The 24,737-nt window shown below is 25.0% G+C and overlaps 1 protein-coding gene across 1 annotated transcript in view; it reads right to left on the reverse strand.

The window, feature by feature from the left end:
- LOC112681865 (midasin-like) overlaps positions 1–18,308 on the reverse strand; it is a 28,211-nt gene extending 9,903 nt beyond the window's left edge. The window contains exons 1-35 of the mRNA XM_025552191.1: positions 17,993–18,308; positions 15,281–15,493; positions 15,000–15,219; positions 14,725–14,869; positions 14,330–14,457; positions 13,793–14,086; positions 13,466–13,703; positions 12,606–12,777; positions 12,109–12,433; positions 11,831–12,047; positions 11,558–11,768; positions 11,036–11,498; positions 10,731–10,974; positions 10,249–10,457; positions 8,338–8,623; positions 8,158–8,268; positions 7,980–8,096; positions 6,781–7,095; positions 6,564–6,688; positions 6,315–6,493; positions 5,936–6,115; positions 5,708–5,880; positions 5,296–5,627; positions 4,863–5,060; positions 4,511–4,777; positions 4,204–4,425; positions 3,248–3,373; positions 3,052–3,193; positions 2,759–2,961; positions 2,482–2,693; positions 1,603–2,426; positions 1,254–1,539; positions 1,028–1,192; positions 419–555; positions 2–339 (exon numbers count right to left, since the gene is read on the reverse strand). Of these exons, the coding sequence (XP_025407976.1) occupies positions 2–339; positions 419–555; positions 1,028–1,192; positions 1,254–1,539; positions 1,603–2,426; positions 2,482–2,693; positions 2,759–2,961; positions 3,052–3,193; positions 3,248–3,373; positions 4,204–4,425; positions 4,511–4,777; positions 4,863–5,060; positions 5,296–5,627; positions 5,708–5,880; positions 5,936–6,115; positions 6,315–6,493; positions 6,564–6,688; positions 6,781–7,095; positions 7,980–8,096; positions 8,158–8,268; positions 8,338–8,623; positions 10,249–10,457; positions 10,731–10,974; positions 11,036–11,498; positions 11,558–11,768; positions 11,831–12,047; positions 12,109–12,433; positions 12,606–12,777; positions 13,466–13,703; positions 13,793–14,086; positions 14,330–14,457; positions 14,725–14,869; positions 15,000–15,219; positions 15,281–15,493; positions 17,993–18,036 (8,061 nt within the window). The 5' untranslated portion in view covers positions 18,037–18,308. The remainder of the gene's footprint in view (position 1; positions 340–418; positions 556–1,027; positions 1,193–1,253; positions 1,540–1,602; positions 2,427–2,481; positions 2,694–2,758; positions 2,962–3,051; positions 3,194–3,247; positions 3,374–4,203; positions 4,426–4,510; positions 4,778–4,862; positions 5,061–5,295; positions 5,628–5,707; positions 5,881–5,935; positions 6,116–6,314; positions 6,494–6,563; positions 6,689–6,780; positions 7,096–7,979; positions 8,097–8,157; positions 8,269–8,337; positions 8,624–10,248; positions 10,458–10,730; positions 10,975–11,035; positions 11,499–11,557; positions 11,769–11,830; positions 12,048–12,108; positions 12,434–12,605; positions 12,778–13,465; positions 13,704–13,792; positions 14,087–14,329; positions 14,458–14,724; positions 14,870–14,999; positions 15,220–15,280; positions 15,494–17,992) is intronic.
- Positions 18,309–24,737: the final 6,429 nt, after the last annotated feature.

A 24,737-nucleotide genomic window follows, 5' to 3' on the forward strand; every position in this document is an offset into this window, starting at 1 on the left:
CTTTGTTGATTATTTCATCAGAATTTTGTATTTCAATATTCTTAGATGACCATTCTAAAAATGATTTTGGATTTTCTACAGCAACAGAATTCATAGAATGTTTTAATCCTTCCAATAGAAATTCTACTGAGAATTCGTTATCATTGTTTAAGGAGTTGTGATAATATGGTGATACAGTTGGAACATATTGTAACAATAATTTTGTAGATTTATATTTATTATATATTGGATTCTTAGTAAAACTATAATTTATACGAATAAAGAAATTCCTTTCAATTACATATTCCCACAATGGAATAAGGTTGAATTCCATGTCATTCATATAAGTTTTTTCAAGTTCTAAAATTGTTTTTAAAATAATATTTTTTTTAAAAAAAACGATAATTAATGATAGCACGTATAATTTGATAAGTATTACCTTCATTATCATCAGTTACACTTTCACATCTGTTGTATTTCACCATAAGCAAATAGGATCTTAATTTTTTAATTTCACAACTAACTACACTTAGTATATTATATGACTTGATTGATGTAACAAAATCAATGTTTAGACTGTAAATTATAAAAAAAAAAAACACATAATGTAATTTACTATCAATTAGATCTGTTATAAATATTTTAAAGAGCATAATATATTTTTTATGATTTAAAACTATTTGTACACATTGACATAAATGAACTACATTTTCTAATAAGAGACATGAATGGACTAAAATTCTAGTATAGTGCGTTCTAGTTGGAAACCAGATGATGAAATCGGTCAATAATTCAGAAGATAGAAAGAATTTTATCAAGTTGTATCTATGTTTCAAGCATGAAACAACTGATTTTTACTGTGAGCAATAAATTGAATCATTGCAGTGACTGAGTTCATTATAATCATCTAATATACTACACTTTAATCTTAGTGTTATTCTTGCCCCTTAATTGCATATGTTTCAGAGATTAGATTAGATAAAAATTAATTTGATTATTTTATATTTATTATTTAATATAATATCAAAACTTAATTAACTTAACTAACCTATATGCTTTAATATTTGCATCACCATGAATTTTACAACAATTATATGATGGTATCTTCAAATTTCTTCTAAATGAATGGATAAATTGTTCACATCGATTAGGAGTAAGATAATTTTTCAAAACTTGATTTCTCATGGTTTTTAATCTTTCAAAATATGGAATTCTAATTCAAAAATATAAAAAAATATTAATGAAAAATAATTTGGTATTTAAAATTATATTACCTCTCCTCTCTTCCAGTCACGTCCTGCATCATTGGCACAAAATGTTTTACGATTACATAAAAATAGCAGTAAATTAGTACAGAAACATATTCACTTTCTTTATCTAATTTTTCATAAAGAATTTTTTCAATTGTTCGAGTCCAAATTATCATTTCTTTTAATAGTAAACAATTGAACTCATCTATGGTTAATGATTTTTCACCCATGAAATAATCAAGAAAATCTTCAAAAGCAATGGATAGGATAGCATAATCATGAAGCATTCCACCATCTGCTATCATTATATCTAAAATAATTAAATAAAATATTATAATATTAAAAAATTTAAAGCTTAGTTATGTAAGTTTACTTTTTTCGTTCATTTTTTTAGTTGCAAAATTTTTATCCAAAGCTCGATTTAATGCATGATCTAACATCAAATGTATTTTGTTTTCGGCATATGGAGTTGAATCACAAATAGGGTTTCCATTGTTATAGTAAGTATTAGGTAAATATCTAAAGTCATATGGTAAGTCATTGATATCAACATAATCTGAAGATTTTACAACAAAATTTAACATATCAAATTCCAATTCTGGAGGTTGTTTAATAAAATTTTTGATAGCTTCAATATCAGAATCCAAATGTAATGATAACCATTTACTTCTCATAGTAATATCTGATTTCGATGATCGACCAAAATAACACAATAATAAATCTTCTAGATTAATATTTTCCAGATTTTCATACTGCTCTATAATACTACATTCTTGTTTTATATAACATAAGCTTGAAGATTGCAAAATATCTAGTGTATTAAGACTAGGACACATAAATTCATTTGAAATGTTTGGGTGTTCTTCTAAAAGACGATCAATTTCTGATATGGCATTTTGTTTTAAATTATCATTCAAACAACGGACATAGGTGTCAATACACATTTCTCGAATGGTTTGCGGAACTAACCGACCTTGTTTTAAGTTTTGTGACACCAAATATGCAGTGCGGATTAGATGATTAATACTAAAATTAATTCCAATAGCCAGATCTTTAATAACATTGTGAAATTCTATTAGTATATGCCTGATCTTTTTATCATGAATGCCTTGAAATTCAAGCATAGAATGAATATCATGATTATTTATTTCATCCAATGGACTCATGTAAATTTCAACTCCTCGATTTTTCATAGCTCTAAAAAATATAATCTTAGAAATATTTTCAAAAACAATATATATTAACTTTTTACCTAGAAATACTTCCGTGCTTTGGATCCATAGCCAAGAAAAGTCTGAAATCTTTATGAGGTTTTATAGTTGTTATTTTACCTTCAGAATCTATACCCTTTTCACCTATTTCTAAAACGCCATTTGGTTCTAATAATCCGTTTAAACGGTCTAATACAGCTGGACTGCATAAATTTACATTATCAATCAATAACCAATTACCATCAATTAGACACTGCAATAATATATGAGATGATAAGTTAATAAGATTTAACAATAATGAGTATAAAATATAATAACCTTTACTAAAACACTATCAATCCACTCAAATTTTCCTCCTGAATTTAAACTTCCAATAGAGCAAATACGTTCACTAAGAGCTTGAAGTGAATATGACATCTCAAAATGTTCTAGTTTATTTGAAATTTCAATTAATTTAACAATTCTCTTTTTAAATAAGGTCATTTCTGAAGCCATAGTGGTCATTGTATTATTTATAACATCTGAAAACATTATTAAAATAATATCCAAAATAAAAAAAAAAAAAAAAAAAAAAATGATTATATATTAAAATAGATATTTGTGAAATTTACCAGTCATTTTTTTATATTCATTCCATAATGTTAATAATGAAATCTTATCATTTTGTTTATTAAGAAGCTGTTGACCAACTTCAAAATAAATGGCACTTTCTATTTTTCTTGCATATTCTTCGAGGTGTCTATTAAAATCAGCCTTAAAAATATATTTTAGTAACCATAAATAATATAAATTTGTTAATATACATACTTGTTCAAATCCACCTAATATTTCTATTGTATCCATAGCTGAATTTACAGGTAATATACGTAATTCATGTCCACACAATTGAGCAAATGTTTTAACTATAGAAGTTTTGCCACAACCAACACCCACCTAAAACCATATAATAAAAAATATTTATAATTCATTATTATGGTATTCTTTTAAACAGAAAAGCTCGATGGATGTATGTTAAATTTTAATATTAAGTAAAAAAACAATTATAATCACAACATCTTGATAAATGTTGAACTTAATGTTATTTCAATGTGAAATAGTAATATATGCTGTTTTTTCTAGAATTTATAATGATATTAGATTTATGATAATTTTATATTATTTGTTATATTGTGTTACAGGTTAATTAATACAACATACATTACAAAAAAAAAAAAACTTGTAAAATTTAAATTAAAGTATCTGGTTATAAATAATATTTTTCCAAAGAAAATTTTTTTTGTGAAAACGTATTGAACATTTTTATTGGAAATTTGGTAATATAACTTATTTGATATAATAATAATGCATATTCATAGATATATGAAAAATTATACATTTAGTTAGTCTTATTACAGTTAGATTAAAATTATACATGCTTTCAACATCTTATTTTATGGACTACATGAAAAAATTGTTAGAAAACAGTATGAAACAATGTAAACAAAATAATTAATGGAGTATTTACAGTTTAATTTTTGACTTGGTATTAATAAGTTTTATTTTTTATTAAAAAAAGTTGTCTACAAACAGAAAAATGAATCTGTATTTTACAATATATAATTAATCACACATACCTAGTATTAAATAATAATTATTTCAAAAACAAATTTTATTTTGTATTAACAAATGTAATAGCTGAAATTTTATAAATTTACTAAACATAAAAATTTGTACCCAAAATTTCTAAATATCTACTATAGACATAATGTAAAATGTTATATTACCAAAATTGGCATCCAATTCATTCTCATACACACAGCTAAAGAATTTAATGTGTGAGTATGGGATTTCAAAATCAGTTTATAATTGCTTTGATCTATTGGCATGCTAACAGCGCGTTTACGTGGTATTATGATTCTGTTGAACATAGTGGCACATGGAAATATTTTTATGAAATCATAAACGGGGTTAAAAACTTCACATGTGGTATTAAATTCACTGAATAGCTAAATAAAAATAAAACAGCAATTTATATAATAATGTTATTAATAAATGACTAAGCATAAAGAAATCAAAATAAAATAAACTTGCTTTGTTATGTATTTTCTTTAAACTTGGTGAACGATCAGAAAATATTAATGAAAAATGTTCTGAAACTTCACATTTCAGTTTAACTGTTACATCAACCCAACGTAATATATCTCTTAAATTCATATCAGTCTTATATTTGTCACAGTGGGACAAAGTAAATTCAACTACTTCATCTAATTGTAACGAATCTGAATGCATTAGTTTTGTTCCATAAATTTTTTCTAATATGCTTACAATAGTATGATGATCTAATACGTTTAAATGAACCTGAAAAAAAATTAAGTTATATTCAATCATAAATAATTAATACTTTTTTTATTTAATGCATCAAATTAATTAAATTTAAAATCACTTGAAGAAATCTATTTAAAAATGATTTTGGTAGTCCTTTTCTGGCTCCACCTTCACTCATTGGATTTTGACAAGCAAATAATCTTGTTTTCTTAGATTCTATTATAAAGGTTCGGCCAAGTTCTGGTATATATAATTCTCCTCTATGATCAAGAACTGCATTCAGTCCTTCAAGTACTGATTGTGATGCTAAATTTAACTGTTAAAATAAACATAAATAAACGTTTTTAATAACTTATATTTAATAGTTTTACTTTCTATTACAGTTAGTACATGCTGTTTTTTTTTAATTTAAAATATTTAATGAATGATAAAATTAACAAAAAATATATAATTTTAGTATAAATTTAAAATCAAAAAGATATGTAAATAATTGTAAAATATGATTTAGTAACATGTATTAATTTTTAATATTTTAATCATATATATCATACTTCATCCAATAAAATCCAATTTCCTTCTTTTAATGCTCTTAAAAACGGGCCATCTCTCCATTCAAAACTACCACCATCTCCACCATCAGTAGGTAAATCTGCCCCAAATAAATCTGAGACATCCGTTTGTTCTGAGAGATTTATACGAGTTAATTTATGACCAGATACTTTGGCGATGGCTTGAACTAAACTGGTTTTTCCAACGCCTGGACTACCTTCTAATAATATAGCTCGATTCTCTATCTGCATACATCGTAATAATCGTATGATATTTTTTTTAGTATTCGGGGCATCAAATGAAAATTCAGGCACAAGTTCTTCAGGTAACTCGCCTAAATTTAATTAATAAAATAAATATATTTATGGTCAAGAATACATATTATATACAAATAAATAAGTACACAATTATTACCTCTACATATGTGATACCCATCATATCCAAAAAAATTAGTATTGCATTTTTTTGGAAATAAGTCAACCAATTTATCAATTATTATTTCACCTTTATCATTTAATACAATAGTTTCTAAGTTTAGATATTTTTTCAAAGAATCAGATAAAGCACATTCAATGGCATGATCATAGCTACAAAAAAATGACTATAAATATTTTATTTATTCAATTTAAAAATAATACTTACAGTGGATCGATCTTGGTAGCCTTATCAAGAAATGTCATTTGTGCTCCTTCATAATATAATGTGATGAATGTACGTAAATTATTATAATTTATATCATCGCTAGGAAGTTGGTTCATCATTGATTCAATAAATTTGACCCAAATTAAATAGTCTCTGATGCTTATATTTAACTTTAAATAACTATGAAAAAAATAAAAATAAAATTATAATTGTAACATTATTAACGATTTTTTAATAAAATAATATTAACTCTGCTTAACAAATTAAAAAATTAAACAATTATTAAAATAATATCATTATATCATCATAATGATTTATATAATGTGAAATATTTATAGCAAATGGTTCCAAAGATTTTAAATATTTGAAATTTTCTTACTTTCTGATAAATTCTGTTTTCTTTAACCATTTCACAAAATCAACCATGGCCTGACTCAAATATAAACTATGATCATGAAACATTGAAAAGTTTTGATTAATAATATCAACAAGATCGTCATCATCAGTACAACTTTCACACCAAATTTCAGTCAAACGATTACGAAGGGCTGGTGATAACTAAAAAAACAAGTTTTAAACAAAAATTTTTACATTACATTCAAATAAACAAAAACGTATAATAATTTACTTCTTTTTTTCCATAATCACCCCCGGGGTTCATTGTACCAATAAAACAAAAATCAGGATGAGCAACTAATTCCGATTCATTATCATCTCCAATCTTTTCGCTCAGTAAAATTTTTCTTTCCGGTTCTAAAAATCAATTATACATTATAAAATTGTTTTAACTATTATTACATATTAATAATTAAAATTTTAGTTTATTTAATAAAAAAAAGACACACCTAACAAAGAATTAAAACGTTCTAAGACACTGTCATCAGCTAAAGAAATTTCATCAGCTAAAAACATATGTCCATCAGTTAAGGCTTCTATTAATGGTCCATCAACCCACTCAAAAAGTCTTTTATCATTTTCTCGTTCTCTATTACGTACTGGTCTGAGTCCACCAAGAAAGTCTGAACTTTCAGTATGCTGATGGCAATTAACAGTTAGTAATTTTTTCTTACTAAGAGCAGCCATCATTTGACATACAGTTGTTTTACCACACCCAGTTTCACCAACAAATAGTATGGGTTCATTAAACTCAATAGACTTAGCTGAAAAAATTATTAAATATATTATTTAATTGTTACTACCAGGGCTAGGATTTGTATGCAACATCATGTTTTTTTTTGCGACTTCTGATAGTTGATTTCATCAGTAATGTCCACGAATCACCTCATAATGAGATACATTATGGTATTTTTATTTTGCATGTTTTTGCATATTTAAGATAAAATGCATATTATCGCATATATTGAATAAAATGGATATTATTGCATATTTCGATTATAAGAATGTGAAAAATTGATGTTTTTAGTATATTTTGTAATTAATATTTATTATTTAATATTAATATTTCGTATTTAATTCTAGACCGGCTGATTAAAGTATAAAACTTGTTTCTTTTTGTCAAACATAAAATTTATTTCAAATTATTTTTGTTTTATTTTATATTTAAATTATATTATATTAATTTAAATTTTTAAAAATATATACTTTGTTTTGTAATTGGTACATTAATCAATTATTTTCTTATATTTATAGTTCATGAATAAACGATATAACTTTTCAAGATAGGTATATGAATAAATTACATTTATAAATTTAATAAATAATTATGTTGTACGTAAATACATAACGTTGCTCACAGGCAACAAACTAAAGAACTAATTTTTTAGACTAAAAATACTAAAAATTTTTTTAAGTAATTTCCCCTTCATTAGGACTAATATAAAAACCCCAAAAAAATTACAAAATAAAAAAATCATGCATTGTAGGGTTAAGAAAAAAATCCAACCACTGATGTATTTCAATAAACAAATATTTTTTTTTAATTATATTTTTGTGTTAATCTTATAAAAATTTAAATGCATATTTTAAAATTTTTTATTGCATACAAATCCTAGCCCTGGTTATTACTAAAGTAATATTTACTTACAAGCGAGAACAACCATTCGTCTTAAATTTTTAGACATGTAAATATGTTCAAATCCAGGGGGTGGTTTTTGTATTCTTTGAAGTATATGACGAGTTACTACAGATGTACTATCATTTACTAAAAATAAATTATTTAATTTTTTAAATATTTTTACAATGCAATAATTTCAGTAACTCACATGTAAATAATCTATTTAGAGAAAGTGAACATTTGAAATGTTTTTCTAATATATGTAGAATAGTTTGTTCTTCTTCTATTTTTCGAACTTTAGAAGCCAAAACCAAAAAACCTAAAATATAAAAATTTTAGCTAATACTGAAAAGTAAAAGTTTATTTATATATTTCGCTGTAATTATACCTTCATCAGCCAAATGTTGATTCCAATCATAGTTATTTGATACATTCGCTAAACGGTACCGCTCACCCCATCTAAATAAATCTCTCAATGTTATGAAACCATGTTTTCCAGCAAATGCAGCACTACCTTTACGTGTTGATTGAAGTTCTTTCATTACAGATACTATTTTTTTAGCATACGATGATGGAATTTCACATCGTTTAAATAATATAATTTCCAACTCGTTGGCTGGAATCTCATCAAAGTGCATCTCAATAAAACGGTTTTTAAATGCTCTGGATAATATCTAAATATATAAATTTTATTAATAAAATGTATTCAAAATCAAGGTACCATCGAACTCGTTAAAACAATTTTAGTTAAAAAGATCGAGTGGTAAATTTTGCAAGTTTTTTTTTACTTTTCGCTAGCTTTTGCAATTATTAAGAAAACTATAGGAAATTTTGTAAAATTACATTTTGAACGATATTAACAAGATAGAATTTAATACTAAAAACCTTCCAAGATCGTGATTAAATTTTGATTAAAATTGTGTACAGAAATATATATATATATATATATATATATACTTACGCTTTTGATGGAATGGATATAAAGGAAATCTTGTAGAAAAACTTGTATCAAATTTTAAATTTGAAGTAAGTATACATTTTCAACATAAAAAAATTTTCAGATTTTTATCACTTTGTGCAAATGTTATACACTAACACTCATATTTTGATTTTTGAAATTTCACATATTTTTTTTCCAATTAACAGTTAAAGGCATGAACAAAGAACTTCGTAATTAACTTCAAAGAATTTGTTGTCAAATCAAAATTATATTATAGACATTTTGCTAAAAAAAGAACTAAAAAGTATAACATTTCCAATATCAATAGATCAAAAAAGTCGAAATATTTTGAAGTTATTTATCTATTTACTATTAGAAATTAAATGTATAGTTAACGATGATTTAACAAACATTTAATTAATACTGCAATTATTATTTTCTGAGTTACAACTAAAATAACAGGAAACTCGCTCTACTATATAGTAGGGGCGGAGAATAGGTGGATATGTTAAATTTGAATGTAATGATATGTATCATTGTATACGAAAAACGATTCTAAACGGAGATGATTTATCAATCTAGACTCTAGGATATATTATACAACCTGTATATACATATTTTTTTTTATACAAATAATTTATTTTTCAAGTAGGATTAAGAACAGGTTACATACTTCGGACTTTTTTTTTATTAAAGTTTAAAAAAAAAATGCATTGAAAAATTGAAAATTTCAATTATCTATAAATAGCTTAAAAAGTCTAAATATTTTGAAAATTGAATCGTATATAGATATTACTAATTTAAGCATTTAATGAAAACATCAAGTATTTAAATTTATTTGTTTTTGTGTTACAGCAAATTAAAAAAAAAATCTATTTTATCAAAAACTGGTTATGCGTAATAATTCCAGTTTTTTCATTACTTTTTAGGGTTTTTCCTGACGTTTTTGAAAATTATTGACATTATTTTACTTTTAACCCCCCAAAGTACCAACTAGATTCACTTAAAAAATAAAATAAAAAACACACATCATTATAAAATCAATACATTTATCACTCCGTTCAGAATCTAAAATAAAACCAATTTTGTTGAAAATCGATGAACATATAATAATACTAAACAATATTAGTCTATAAAATAATATATGTTAAGCGCTTAAACTAATTGAGAAAACTATTTTTATAAGATCAGTTTATTTCTTGTTTCATGTTATAGTTATATAGTATTCTAAAACTAGAAAACCAATACTATAGCAGTAAAATACTAATGGAAATTTTTGTAAATATAATTTTAAATGTTACATTATGCTTAACGTGTTATTTAATTTATTTTAAAATTGCAATATACGAAAAAACTCACTTTACGACCACCATATAATCCTGGAGGATTTTGAGTAGCAAATAATCTGAATCCAGGATGAGCTTTGATAGTCGTCTGAGTTTCTGGTATAAATAATTCACGATTGTCATCAAGAACTCGGTTCAAAGCTTCTAATACATCAGTTGGTGCTAAATTCAATTCATCCAATACAATCCAATGACCTTTCTTCATTGCTTCCACCAAAACTCCTATCAAGACAAAAGAAATATAACAAAATTAAATTTTATTAAGACTAAAAAACAAAATTGTTTAAAATATAATTTGAAGTCATGATGTAACCTACTTTTTATAAAACTACTTAAATATATATTTATATAAAAGATAGCTATGGATTAATACTAATTATTTGTGTATATTAAAAAATAGACAACATAAAAAAAGGTGTGAGATATTAGTTTAAATAATGAACAACAATTGCAGTAATTAATTTATAATTTTAGAATAATAATATATTTACAAACCTTCTTTAAATACTAGTTGACCTGTTATAGATTCAGCTAAATACGAGCCAATATACTCTTGTAAATCTGTGTGCTCATGATTGTTAATACGCACCAAATTATTACCAGATGCAGCTGCTAAATAGGTGATAAGACTAGTTTTTCCCACACATGTGTCTCCTTGAATTAAAACTGGAAAACAACTTAATGAAACAGCTCGAACAAGATCCCGTAAATTCTTTTTAACACTATTTGTTAAAATATACTGTAAAATATTAAAAATTTTAGTGAAATTGTTCAGTTGACTATTTTAACTAGATGCATACGTTCTCAGCAGTTGAAGGTTCTAGGCTTCCTTTTTGAATCCAATAACCTTCAAACTGAACAAACATTTCAGTCTTAATGGGTTTTGGTATAGGTTGATTAATAACTCCCATGATTAACTTTTCACCAAACATAGTGGTTGCTATTAATGTTTCAACAAGTTTATGAGACAAGCTATCTAATTGAGTCAGAAAACTAAGACAAAAAGATTCATATAATGATCTTTGAGTTGATTGACATGGATTTACTGACGCAATCGACAATGCACGGCAATATGTTCTTAAGCTATAATGAGGTTTGTGTCCAGTTCCATCTACTAAATTATGTTCTGCTTCACGTTTTGCTATTAAATAAAATTTAGCTATACAATTTAATTTTTTAGCAGAATAGTCTGGTAAATAAGAAGCTGTTAATGTAATTAAATCTGAACGTTCTATTAACTCATCAACAAAAAACTCTGTAAATCTAAAGTCCAAAAAATTAAAAATTAAATAAATACATAAAATTTACAAAATAGAAAATACCTGTTTCTTATGCCAGAAGGCAAATCTTTTTTACCAACATCGGTTGCTGGATTCATGGCTGCCATTAATCTAAAATTTGGATGTCTGATGATAGGTTTAGAGTCGGTTTTTTCATATATAGTTAGAGTTCCATTAGATTCAAGTAAACTTGATAAACATTGTAATGTTTCTGCTGAGGCAAGATTTATTTCATCCAGTAAGACCCAATATCCTAAACAAATAGAAATAAACCTATTTTAATAATTAATTTTATTAAAATTAGAGTAATATTACCTTCTTTAACAGCTCGAATAAGACTTCCTTCAACGAATGCAAAAGCCATTGATGTTTGACAATGTTTCAATTGAATTTCAAACCTACTTAGTTTTTCATTTAAATTTAACCAATGTTTTATAGGTTTATTAGTTCTTGTATTCTTTTTAATTGCTTTTTCTACTACATGCTTAATTAATTTGATTAATTTGGTCCACTCACGATTATTAAAACAAGTCTAAAATATAGATCAAAATAAATTTTATATGGGTAAAACAAATTATATTAAAATTAATTACTGATATGTGTCCCAAAAATTTTGTATTTTCTACTAAATCAAATTCAGCTCTAAAAAGACATTCAAATTCTTCTCGAATTGGTTTAATAATAATTTTGAATTCAACTGGCTTATAACCTCCAATGAGATCAACACTATCACTTTGTTGATTCATATTTAAAACAATTAATTTATTTCCGGTGTGTTTAGCAAGTAGTTGAAGTGTTGATGTTTTTCCAGTTCCAGTTTCTCCAACAAGCAATACTGATTCTTGTGTATCAATAGCAGAAGCAATTCGCTCCAAAAGACAACAAGAAGACCGTGTAAAAGCAAAGACAGAATTTGATCTGAAAAATAAATCTTTAATAAATAAATACTAAAATACAATTTCTGTAGTAGATAAATCATTATACCCAATTTTTATATATACCTATTATATACATTTGTATAGTGAAATGATTCATGTAAGAAAAAATTATTATTAGAAGAAAATTTAAATATTATCAATTCAATACTTACAAATAATTTTCTGTTAAAAATGAACCTGTTCGTGGTAATGTAACTCGACCAGCAATACAATGTTTTTCATCAAGTATTATAGTTGGTTTGTATTCATTTAAAAAGAACTCTGCTTTAGTTTTTACAACACCAATCAATGAAGCAACATGTCGAGCAAGCTCAAGTCTTGTTTCTAAAAAAAAAAAAAAAAAACATATCATGTAAAGCCAATGATAGACTACATAAAGCTACCTAAACTCAACAAAAATGTATTATTATAGTAAATAATTTATATAATAATATCAAAAGAAGTTTTATGTATTTAGGTATTTATTAAGATATACTTTTATTTTTGTATTTATTTATTGTTAACTAATTAAATTATTAACTATTGTTTTCTAATTTTATATTGTTTATCAATGGTCTTAAAAATTCCTATTGAGTGAATATTAATTAATAATAACTGGCTTGCACCCATTTTAACAGATATAATTATATGAATAAAATTAAAATAAATTCGATAAATATACAGATTTGAGAAATTTTAAATTATTTATCTATATTAAATTAGTTATTAACAAAATATAATAAGTGAAACACTGATCATCATTTTAATTATTATTATTTAAGTATAAAGAGAAATAAAGGTCCAAATCAGCGAAGTCACAACATTAAAATGGCTCATTTAGACCATAATTTACATTAAATGCATTGATATATGAAAGAAAATGTCGAAAAGACAAAAATTTAATAAAAAACAGAGTAGACATAGTCATATACCTATTATTAAGAGACACAATAAATGTATTACTTTTATTACACTATAAATTAATATAAAATTTACAATTGGTATAATTGAATAAATTAATACTAATACTAACTTGAATCTCTTTCACTACAACAAAATATATCAATTGCATCTTGAATTACTTTCAAAGCAGATTCACTGGAAGTTACATCATATTCTTTCACAATCCTTGAACACCACTTCATTAAATCTCTAGTGGAAGTTAATCTCCCACTGCTTTTTAAATTTAGAATAATATCATTATGAAATCCAGCAGAAAACAAGAAAAAAACATCAACAATTTTTGGGGCTATTGTTTTTAATACTGGAAACTAAAGTGTTTGAATAAAATTTTTTTTTTTATAATATTACCAATAGTCATTAATATCAATATAGACTATAGATTTATCATTCTTAATACCTTAATTTCAATCACTTTAATTAATTCTTCTTTGCTTAATGGTTCAACATTTACTTGAATATAATGCTTTCCTAGTAAATCTGTTGCAATGTTTTGTTTACTATAATATCCACTAGTAGTAGAAACAACTCTTTGAGTAAAAAATAACTGAAATCCAGTAGCAGGAATAATTCTATCTCTAAATCCAGGAACAGTAAGTGTTCGACTTTCTATAAGTGATACAAGGACAGCTGCTAAATCACTAGAAGCTGAGTCTATATCTTCAAGCAATAACCATTTTCCTTCAGTTACAGCCTAAATATTAAAATATTAGGATTAAAAAAATATTAAGATATATTATGTTAATAAAAAACATAAACATTTTGATAAGTGATTATAATTTTATGATATAAACTTTTTTATTTTCGATAGACAAATTTTAATTGTTATTCATAATTTTAATCTTAATTTTTTCAGAAAAATACATAGTTAATATTACTCATAATAATACAAAAAAATTAATAATAATTAAAATTAGAAAAATAAACTAGCAATAACCTTTGTAAGAGCTCCAGGTTGCCAAGCAAATTCTCCAGGAATGTCAGTACAATGATATGATCCTAGCATCATTTTAGAATCGGTTTCATCTCCAAGTTGTACAGTTAGTAATTTTTCATCAGTATGCCCTGTATAAATATTATATTAATGATTAAAAATAAAGGCAATTATATTTTTGTAAAGTTTTTTTTTCTTTTTTTAAATAGGAAAATAATAAAATTTCTATAAATATTTTTAATACTTAAACATGAAAATATACTGACCAAATTTGTAAATAGGTACTACTATACGACATTAATAATACAATTTTACTTTGAACCATTAATATTGTGGTTAATTTAATATAAATATAAAAATCAAATAAATTTATAGACAATGATTAAATCATTACAAACCAGTAACATTTGCTAAATAATGTACTAAAGCACTTTTGCCACTTCCAACGGGCCCAACCAAAGAAGCAACTTTTCCTGCAGAAACTGCTAAAGATAGTTTTTGTAAATTCTGTTTTGTAGAATTTACAAGAATTAGATCATTAAGCTAAAAAAAAAAAAAAATAAAAAAAAATATAATAATAACAATAATATATTTAATGAAATATCTATATAACACGAGAGGAAATTTTATGTTGTTGAATATGTAGTATATAATGCATTTATCTATAATATACCTGTTTAGAAGCTCCAACAATAGGTAAAAATACTTCTTCAACAGTTATATATTGGCTTGCAATATAAGATTTGAGATAATCTTTTTGGTCTAAGTGTGACTTTAAATTGTATGTAAGCATATGTTCATCATTAGTTTTTTGATCCATATAAAGATTAACCAAAGCATTCTTTTCCGATTCAGTTAATTGTAATATAATAGCATTACATTGACAAGCCAACCTTGAAAATAGGATGGTAAAATTAATCTTTCTATGATTATTATTATTATTTTTTTAATTACCAAACAACATATGTATTATCATTATTTAAATACATATTGGCAAATTCTGACCAATCCCAAAGGTTTCGAAAATGTTCAGCTGCTAAATTTAAAGCACGTAAAACATCTTCAACTATTCTGATATCATTATTTTCCATTTTTCTCTTTTTAGCTGAAGACTTTGAATTATCAATCCATGGGGGTGGATATTGAGAGTAATAATCCAGTATAACTCTAAAAATATATGTTAGTAACATTTTACATTTATTTAATGAATAAATAATAATTTGAACAGTTGGAGAGAAAAATAATTCTAAATAATATAATTTACAATTTTTAAATTAAAGTTATAAAAATAATTGACTATTTTATTTTCATCATAAATGATTATCAATAATAATGTATTTTCTGCAAAAATAGGTAAATTCAAATTTAAATTATAAGGAAATATTTTTTAATACAAAAATACAAGTACATAAAAAAAAAGAGGATATATTTTTAAATAATATTATTAATTTATTATTAAAAAACAATAAATATTTTAGAACCTTAAGTAAATTAAACAAACATAAGACCAATTAATTGCATAGTTGCAATCATGCAAAAAATTAATAATCAAATACAATTTTATAACAGTAGCCAGTAGTGTTGATTATAGTGTAATATTGTAATATGTGATTTACATAAATCTCAATGGTATTAATTCACACTTATTCAATTAACACAGTTGAAATACAATTATTATCGGTACTTTTTATTTATCATAAATACTTTTCAATATATTTAAAATTAAAATATTGTAAAAAACTAACCAACAAAAGAAGAAAGAGAAAAGAAAAAAATTTCTTTGAGAAAACAGGAAGAAAACCAAAAAATAAATGGTTGGATACCATTGAGAACGATATGAGGGCTGTTGGTATGTGTGTAGGGAATGTAGAATATTGAGAGAGGAGGTTTAGGATATGGGTGGCCGAACCCAAATACAGTAAAACTCGCTTAAGACGCTCTTTAAGGGACCAGCTCTCTAGAACGTTTTAAGCGGGAAAGTATCTTATGCGGGATTGGAAAAAAATGAAGTGATTGAAATGTGGAGTTAATTTTTTTATTATTGAACATAATTTAACAAAATAAACATTAATAAATTATATATGTATATGTAATTAAATACATGTGTACATATATTTTTTGCTACTGAATTTAATTTAAAAAAAATTATTATTAAATATTTTATTATTGTTTATTTAAAAAATTGATATATTTCTGTTTGTTTACGATGCTGACAATGCGTCTCAGCAAGAAAGTTTTCTATTTTGTTGAGACAATCCAACATTTCTTCAACATTTTCTATAGAGGATAATACTTTTCGAATTTCTGTTAGGTGTTGCAACCCAGCAGTAATTGCAGGAGTAGATACTGGATAATAATAATAGCTGATGATAAAATATGTATAGTGATAAAATAAAATGATACAACAATAAGAACACGTAAACAAGTAAAATGTCTATTTTTATTTCGACAAACTTACTAAAATTTATCATAATCTGCTAAACAAAAGAGGGTTTTATCCAATAAGATAGAGAAAAACTGAGCGTCTTAACAGATGGTTTTTAAATTGACTAGTATAGGAAATGTCTAGGGACTGACGGAAAATAGCGTCTTATGCGGGAAAACGTCTTAAGCTGGAGCGTTTTAAGCAAGTTTTACTGTAGTTGGAAAAAAGGCGAAGGATAAGAAGAAGAATTAAAAAACAACTAACCAACAAAATTTAGATTATATTCTTCACTTTATATTCAATAAGTCAGTTTAATCTAATATTACAAAATGTCAAATACTGAACATAAATTTGTTATATTGTATGTTTTTAAGATAGACAATACACATACATAGATATGGAAACAAATTTTAACTTTACAATTTAACAAATTTAGTAGTTTCAAAAATGAATGGTTTTTAAGATATTAAAAACAAATATAAATGTAAGTTTGTCTCATTTACCACTTTAACCAGGGGTAATTTAGTAAGAGTGCTTATCATAAGTACCTCCAATTTAATTAATGTAGCAATATAATTTTATCCTTAAGATTTACAATCAATATCTTATGAGATTACATTTCAGGAAATGTTTAGGTATATTGGCATATGTGAATTATATTTTATTATTTTTTTAACACGACTGATATTTGATAAAAAAGCCTATCATTAATTGTAACTATATAAAATATACATTTTATACTATGATGGTAATAAAAATAGCAAAAATATAATAAGTATACACAATAAGGTTTAATTTAATTTATAATTTTCTTCAATTAAAACGCTGAGGTGTTAAATTGAATTAATAAATTCATTATATTATTAATTGCTATTCAAAAATTAATAATTAAATTTCTGTTTTTATGAAAAATTTAGACTCAAATTGTTTTATCGATGGGAAAACATATTAATTTGAAGTTGCTGCATTAGCTCGTACATTGTAAAAGATTTAAAAGGTAAATTTGCATTTGAACATCATTGTTTTTTAAAGGTTTATGAGGTATTGGTTTTTCTTAATGCTATAGAACTTCCAAAATTTTAGAGCTAGATAAGACTCTGCAATTCATGCAATATAAATTGAAGTAAATAATTATTGTTGAAGAAACTTATATTACTTTAAAAAATATACATAATTAAAATCAAACAGACTAATAATAACTGAAATTCGAAAAAATTAAAGTTCATACAAACGTTAATTACCTCAGTTCATTCGCAGACATTACATCCGGCTTTTCACTGTCCATAGTGTATTAGTTTAAACAGAACGCAAATTAATTAAAAAACATTCAACAGTAATAATACTGAGAAACAGAATACTTTTCAAATTATTACATTTAAAACGATTTAAATTGAAAAAGTGCTGCAACAGTCACCGGGTCGTATGTAAAATATCACTTTAAATTTATTATAGGTTAAGATGAGAGATAAAATACACGAAATACATGCGCATTTCAAAACATGAAGTTACGACCGAGAGTCAAAATCGATCAGCAGTGTGGGAGTGATTCTTTACGATGACCACGTTATTGCCGTCACAGCTATCAGAGCCAAAGATAACAAAATTATACAAATAAGTTATGATAAAAATATTGAATTCCGTAGGTGATAATAATATATTATGTGCGTTATTAAAATTTCTAAGATGAGAGATAATAAATCAAATATAATTAAATGGCTAAACTTTTATTTATTTATTTATTTTTACATATAAACTATTTTTTTATTGAGAAAAATAATACATAGAATTATTTAAAATATAAAATGTAAACCGTATGATTGTGAACAAGTGTTTTATTATTATGTGTCGTTAAAACGTAATATATCTGCAATGTTTTTCTTTTGCTGCAACGATGAACTTACTACAAACAAAAAATTATTTTCTAGTAGTGTAAAGTAGTCTAAATTTGTCAATGGATTTTTATTTCTCACTTGCTGAATTAAATGTGTTATGATTGTATAAACACTTGTTTACATAAGTGTAAAATACAATGAATATTAGGTGTTACTTAGGTGCTGTCAATACAATAGTTCTGACGAAGGATGTGTGTTAGGATATTCCAAATAATTACTCAATTTAAGTTAAATTGTTATTTATTGTGAATATTTCTAAGTAAAAAACATTTAATTAATTAGACAATTATATCGGTGTGAAGGTGCTTGTTAATCGGAATTTAACACATCTGAATATTGGTCTTTATATACCCTGCTCCTGTGTAAGAGATTGTGATTTTTCAAAAGATTAATATATTTGACCCTTTAATATACATGTCTAATGTCTAATACCCGGTGTTATGCGAAGTCCTTGTACGCGTTTCAGTATTTAGATTGTTGTATCAATTATAGTATTTGGTTATTGATATGCAAATTCCCTATATAGAATTTTTAAGTTATACTTAAGTTATTACTGTATGCCCAACCCTGGATTGTGCATTACCTTTGGTTGGCCTCGTTAATTCTGTATTTAGCAGAACCACCTTTTATATATGTTATATTCCATCTCGTGCTTTGTATTTACGCATTGTTATTTTGGAAAGCGTCCATAATCCTTTAGCCATTATATTTATAAGAGTTATTTTTATATTAAGTGATATATAGTCCCCCATACAAATGATACATGTAAGGACCTAAATTTATGTATGACCGTAACATAGGCAACTGAAAATGTCATGTTTGACATTTTAATTAAAAGTTGTAATAAATATTTTTAATTTTTTAAATTTACAGAATAGTTCACTTAGGTATTTTAACAATTATACTAGCATATTTCAAGCATTATTTGTGCACTAAGTCTCAAACTCATAAATTACTACTAAATGTAGAGATTTATCTATATTAGTAATTAAATGTATAATAAATTTAATTATATTCTTATTAGATATATTAAATTTTATTGTTATTAAATATTAACCAATAATTGTTTACGTTTTAACTTGGTATTTACATTTACAAACTATAAGTATTTAGTGAGTATATATTTTTAATTAATACATTTCAAAGAATATTGAACATCTTAAATGATTCAATTTGTGATTTGTAAAATTAGTTTTTTTTTCTAAAATTAAATATTTATGTTGCATACAATTTATAATAAGTACATTAACATCTGTCTAAGACAGATTTAAAAGAAATAAAAGAGCTACTGATATCAATTTAGATAAGTTTCTCTTTTATTTAGTTCTATATATATATATATAATAATAATAATAATAATAATATATATAATTTATATCAACTATATAATATGTGACACAGCCTTGATATAGGTCTATGAATCATTCTGGGCCCATTTCAGACAAGTTTCATTGTGTTAACTTTATCATATTTCTTGAGACTTTGTCATTATCAAATAAGTTTTGGTAATTATTTAAATATAAAATTAAACATCCTTGTTAAATAACTTACAAACTATAAAAATTAAATTAGAATAATATTTTTATTATTATTGTTTACATAAAATTAGAATTGAATGAGTCGGTGGTCAATTTTGTTGAGAATTTAATTTTTATAAGAGATTTTTTTTTATCTTGATAGTGGTTTAAAAAACCTTTATATTGCTACATACATTTATTCAGTAATTTTATATTCTGAGAAAACGAGGAATTTATTAATTTTACCTTGATGTATGAATGTTCGTTTTTTGCTATTTAAGAAAAAATGTATTTTCAATCAATTTTTTAAGCATTTGCTGTTGTGAAAATGAGTTATTATTTTTTTTTGTTATATATATACTTGTATATAAACTTGTTAGTGTTGAATAGTTGAAATAATTGAATAGTCGCGGCTTCTGTCTTTTCATTTGTGGAATTAGTGATCATTTTTTAAATTATAATTATGATTCTTATTATTACTATTAGCGGTGTTACTTCAAAATTTGGACCCGGAAATGAAATTTTTAAAGGGCTCCCCTCATCAAAGCATATATATTAAGATCTGAGGGAGTATTCATTTTTCTAAAACTATTTTGAAACAGTTTTTTTTAAAAAATATTGCACATTTTATTAATTACACACTTTATAATTTTATAATAATTTAATTAACAATAAATATTTATTATTAATTTAATACCTCATACTATATACATACAAAAAAATCATTAAATAGTTATAGTTTTAACAAATAACAATTAAAATAAATATAATAAGACTCAAAACTTAAAACATTTTTCTAGACTTTTTATTTGCTAAAATATAAATAAGATCTAATTTATTAATTTATTTGGTAATTTTTTTTTCTATTGATATTACAGCTAAACTTGGCAAACGAATCGTGAATTATACTTCAAAGATAGTTTTTCATTAATTTAAATTATGAAAAGTTTTTCTTTATTTGTCACCATCACTGGTATAATAAAAAAAAAAAAATGAAACAAGCTGAATAAAAGTCTAGAAAATGTTCTAGGTACTATCAAATAATTGTCTACAATTATAAATGTTGCCAAATCATGTACAGAATTGAAGTTTGAAACCAGGGGTCCGAACCCCCCCCTGAAATTTTCAAAAGTAGAAACATTTTAGCCGTGAATATAGTTTATTAACTATACATTGTATTAAATATTAATGTTGGACCCCCCCCCCCGAAATTTTTTTTCAGTTACGGCCTTGCGTGAATCGTTCAACTTTGTCATCAAAATACTATTTTCGTTGTGTTGACCAAAAGACAAACTATGAGTTTGGTTGCCTACCCGACCTAAGTGTAGTATGACAGGCCGTGAGTCCGGATGCCTACACCGAACATTCAAGGCGGAAATAGTTGAACTCGTATTTTTTAATATCATCAAAAATGTATTGCATGTTACAACATAAATTTAAAGCTATAAAAACGATTCTTGGAATAATTGATGCTATAAAATATCGGTGTCATGAGAGTATAATTTAAGTGCAAAATAGTAATATTTTCATAATAAATGCTATGTATGATGTTATTACTCGTATATATCCAAAATCGTTATCATAAAAATAATTAATTTAAATTAGGGGTCATACATGGTTATTAGAGTACACGTGTACCTGCGTTACGTGTACACGTGTATTAAATCTATTAATATCCGTGTTTTCAATATACAGGTATTTTTTACTGATACACGTGTATTTAATACTCGTTCCCGTGTACTTAATACAATCTCGTATGTATCACCCGATAAGTAAATATCAGACACCCGTTTAGTTATTAATTCAAGGTAATTAAAGGTATATTATATAATTATTCAAATATTGGTATGAATCTTGTTTGGCTTTCACAGAAATTGGCAATTTTTTTTAAACTAAGTGGATATTTCACTCTTATTATTTATCTCTTAAAATTATTTTAACTTGAATACTTTATTATACCTACTTATAATTACTTAATATTTTGACTTATTCTATCAAAATTTATATAAAATGTTTTCTATATATGCCATCGCTCCGGCGCATACGAATTGCATCCCTAAATGATATTTTGTCCGAGTTGCATTCGCGGTTTTGTCACGATATATCCGAGTTGCGTCCGCGGTTTACTCGGGCTATGGGGTTTTCAGCAACTGTGAATATTGTTTGGTGATTAAGAGGATTGGAAGCGGCGATTTTTTTTCTCTGTCTAACACACGTGCAGCATAGCAATTTAGACGTTTTCTAGTTCTAACGTACCAATCGATTTATTGATGCGATAAGGAATCTAAAAACAGATATGCATTCGTCGTCAAGTCTACTTTAGATCGACTTTTACACATTTTAGAAATGTAGTGCTAAGAATATCAAAAAATTAACTTTTGATGATTTTTAGGTTTCTTATTTGCTTAAAGCTAATTTATGGGATTTTGGGGAAAAAATTAAAAAAGTGGGAAAGTTGATCTAAAGTAGACTTGACGACAAATGTAAATCTGTTTTTAGATTCCTTGTCGCATCAATAGATCGATCAGTACGTTGGAACTATAAAACGTCTAAATTGCTATGCTGCACTTGTGTTAGACAGAGAAAGAAAATCACTGCTTCTAATCCCCTTAACTCGTAGATAATCTCAATTATCATCGATATCTTATCTATAAATACCACCTTAAAATTTATTGTTGGAAATTCATTTTGTTCATGTTAGCATTAATCTTACTTCGTAATCCATTACATTTTGCACCAAATATAATTTATGGAGACTTCGAACAACCAATACACTCAGCCATAAATGGTTCAGCCACTTATTAGACTCAAAATCGCCTGGAATGGTCTGGACGTATTCAAATATTTAAATTCGGTTATAAGACTTAAATTTCTTAAGAAAAATCGTAGAAAATAAATTTTGTATTGGTTATTATTTATTGCTAGTTTCTAACCATCCCATGAACTATGTATGCACAACAAATTATTATTTATAGAGACTCACTTTATGCTAATCCCAAAGTGAGTCTTATAAGCGGCGTCCACTATATATATATACAAGTATGTTTAAAAACAAAATATTATGTAATATTATAACTTAAAATTAATCAATTAATAATTAATATTTTTTCAAAATTAAGTTTATTTAAGTACACAGATAAAAATATTGTATTATTTGTCATAATATTAACTATCAATTTCTTAGATATATTTATTTACTCTTGTTGGGCACTGATAATACTATTTGTATATTAAACGAGTTAACATTATAATTTTTAGATTTTTTAATAAATAATAATAAAATTCATAATACAATTGCTATAAAGAAATTTAATATTTAATAATAGAGAAATCTCAATTATTACAATACAAAAACATGGAGAATAAAATACACGGGTAATGCGGGTGAACGGGTATTTACAAATACACGTGTATTTTATTTACATGGACCTTAATCCCGTTTCAGATAAGAACACGTGTACCCGTGTAATTCATTACACGTGTAATGGCGAGCACTAATTTAAATTGAAATATTGACCTTAAATAAATAATAGTAGTAAAATAATAATACATAAAATAACATAATAACTTTAAAAATACAATGTATTATAAAATGTGCTCGTATACTCATACTCGTAATTGATGAATTTTGATTTAAAATATTATTTCGAATGAACGTTATAATATTTTCAATTCATAAAATAATTTAGAACCAAGTGGGTGTATTGCTATAAATTTTCATTTAAAATGTAATATATATATTTATCTTATATTCTTTTTTATCGATAGTGAATACAAAAAAAAAACACACACCGGATATAGATACTTTATTGAACATTGCTATGGAATCACTCTCATAAACGTAAAATACTAAGTTATATAATTATTTAAAATCATAATTCAATGATAAATTAATCTATATAAAAGAAAAATGTTAAGTAAACCCCGGGTAGTAGTCAGTTAGAATAAAAATAAAAATTTAATTATAAAGATGTTCGATAAATACATAGTTAAAGGAAAATTAAACATCACATTTTCATCACATTTACACTTCACATTTCAAGTAAACTAATTAAATCTAAAAGTACAAAGTTAAATAAAATCATTTATTTATTTACCATTATAGTAAAAGACATATAGTTTCTAAGACTAAAATTGTTTAGTCTATATAATGTCAATAAAGAATTTAAATATTTAATTCAAATTTGAATACCCAAAAATAATTGTGCCACAAAATACGTTATTTCCTTAACGTTTCTTGCTGGTGGTCCTTATGACGACCCGGGCTTATGGGATTAGTTTCTTGTGGGCTCGAACAATCGTGCCTCTTGAATAACACTTTTACTCGGCTGCAAAATCCGGGTCTCGTAATATTTTATATAACATCTATTTCCTTGCTACAAACATTGCTGATGATACCTTTTTATAATATATCTTCTCCATAAGGTGGTTTGCAAATGCTTTTCGATCCTTTGGCTTCTAGAAAGACAACAGCCCCTTTGTTAAAGCTAACCGATAACATTCCTAGAACTATATATTATTCCGAGAAATTGTGTCAAATAATTTGGTAATTTGATACTCACGCATGATCGTATCAT

Source organism: Sipha flava, unplaced genomic scaffold (genome assembly GCF_003268045.1).
Source record: "Sipha flava isolate LNK unplaced genomic scaffold, YSA_version1 198_pilon_pilon, whole genome shotgun sequence".
Taxonomy (NCBI): Eukaryota; Metazoa; Arthropoda; class Insecta; order Hemiptera; family Aphididae; genus Sipha; species Sipha flava.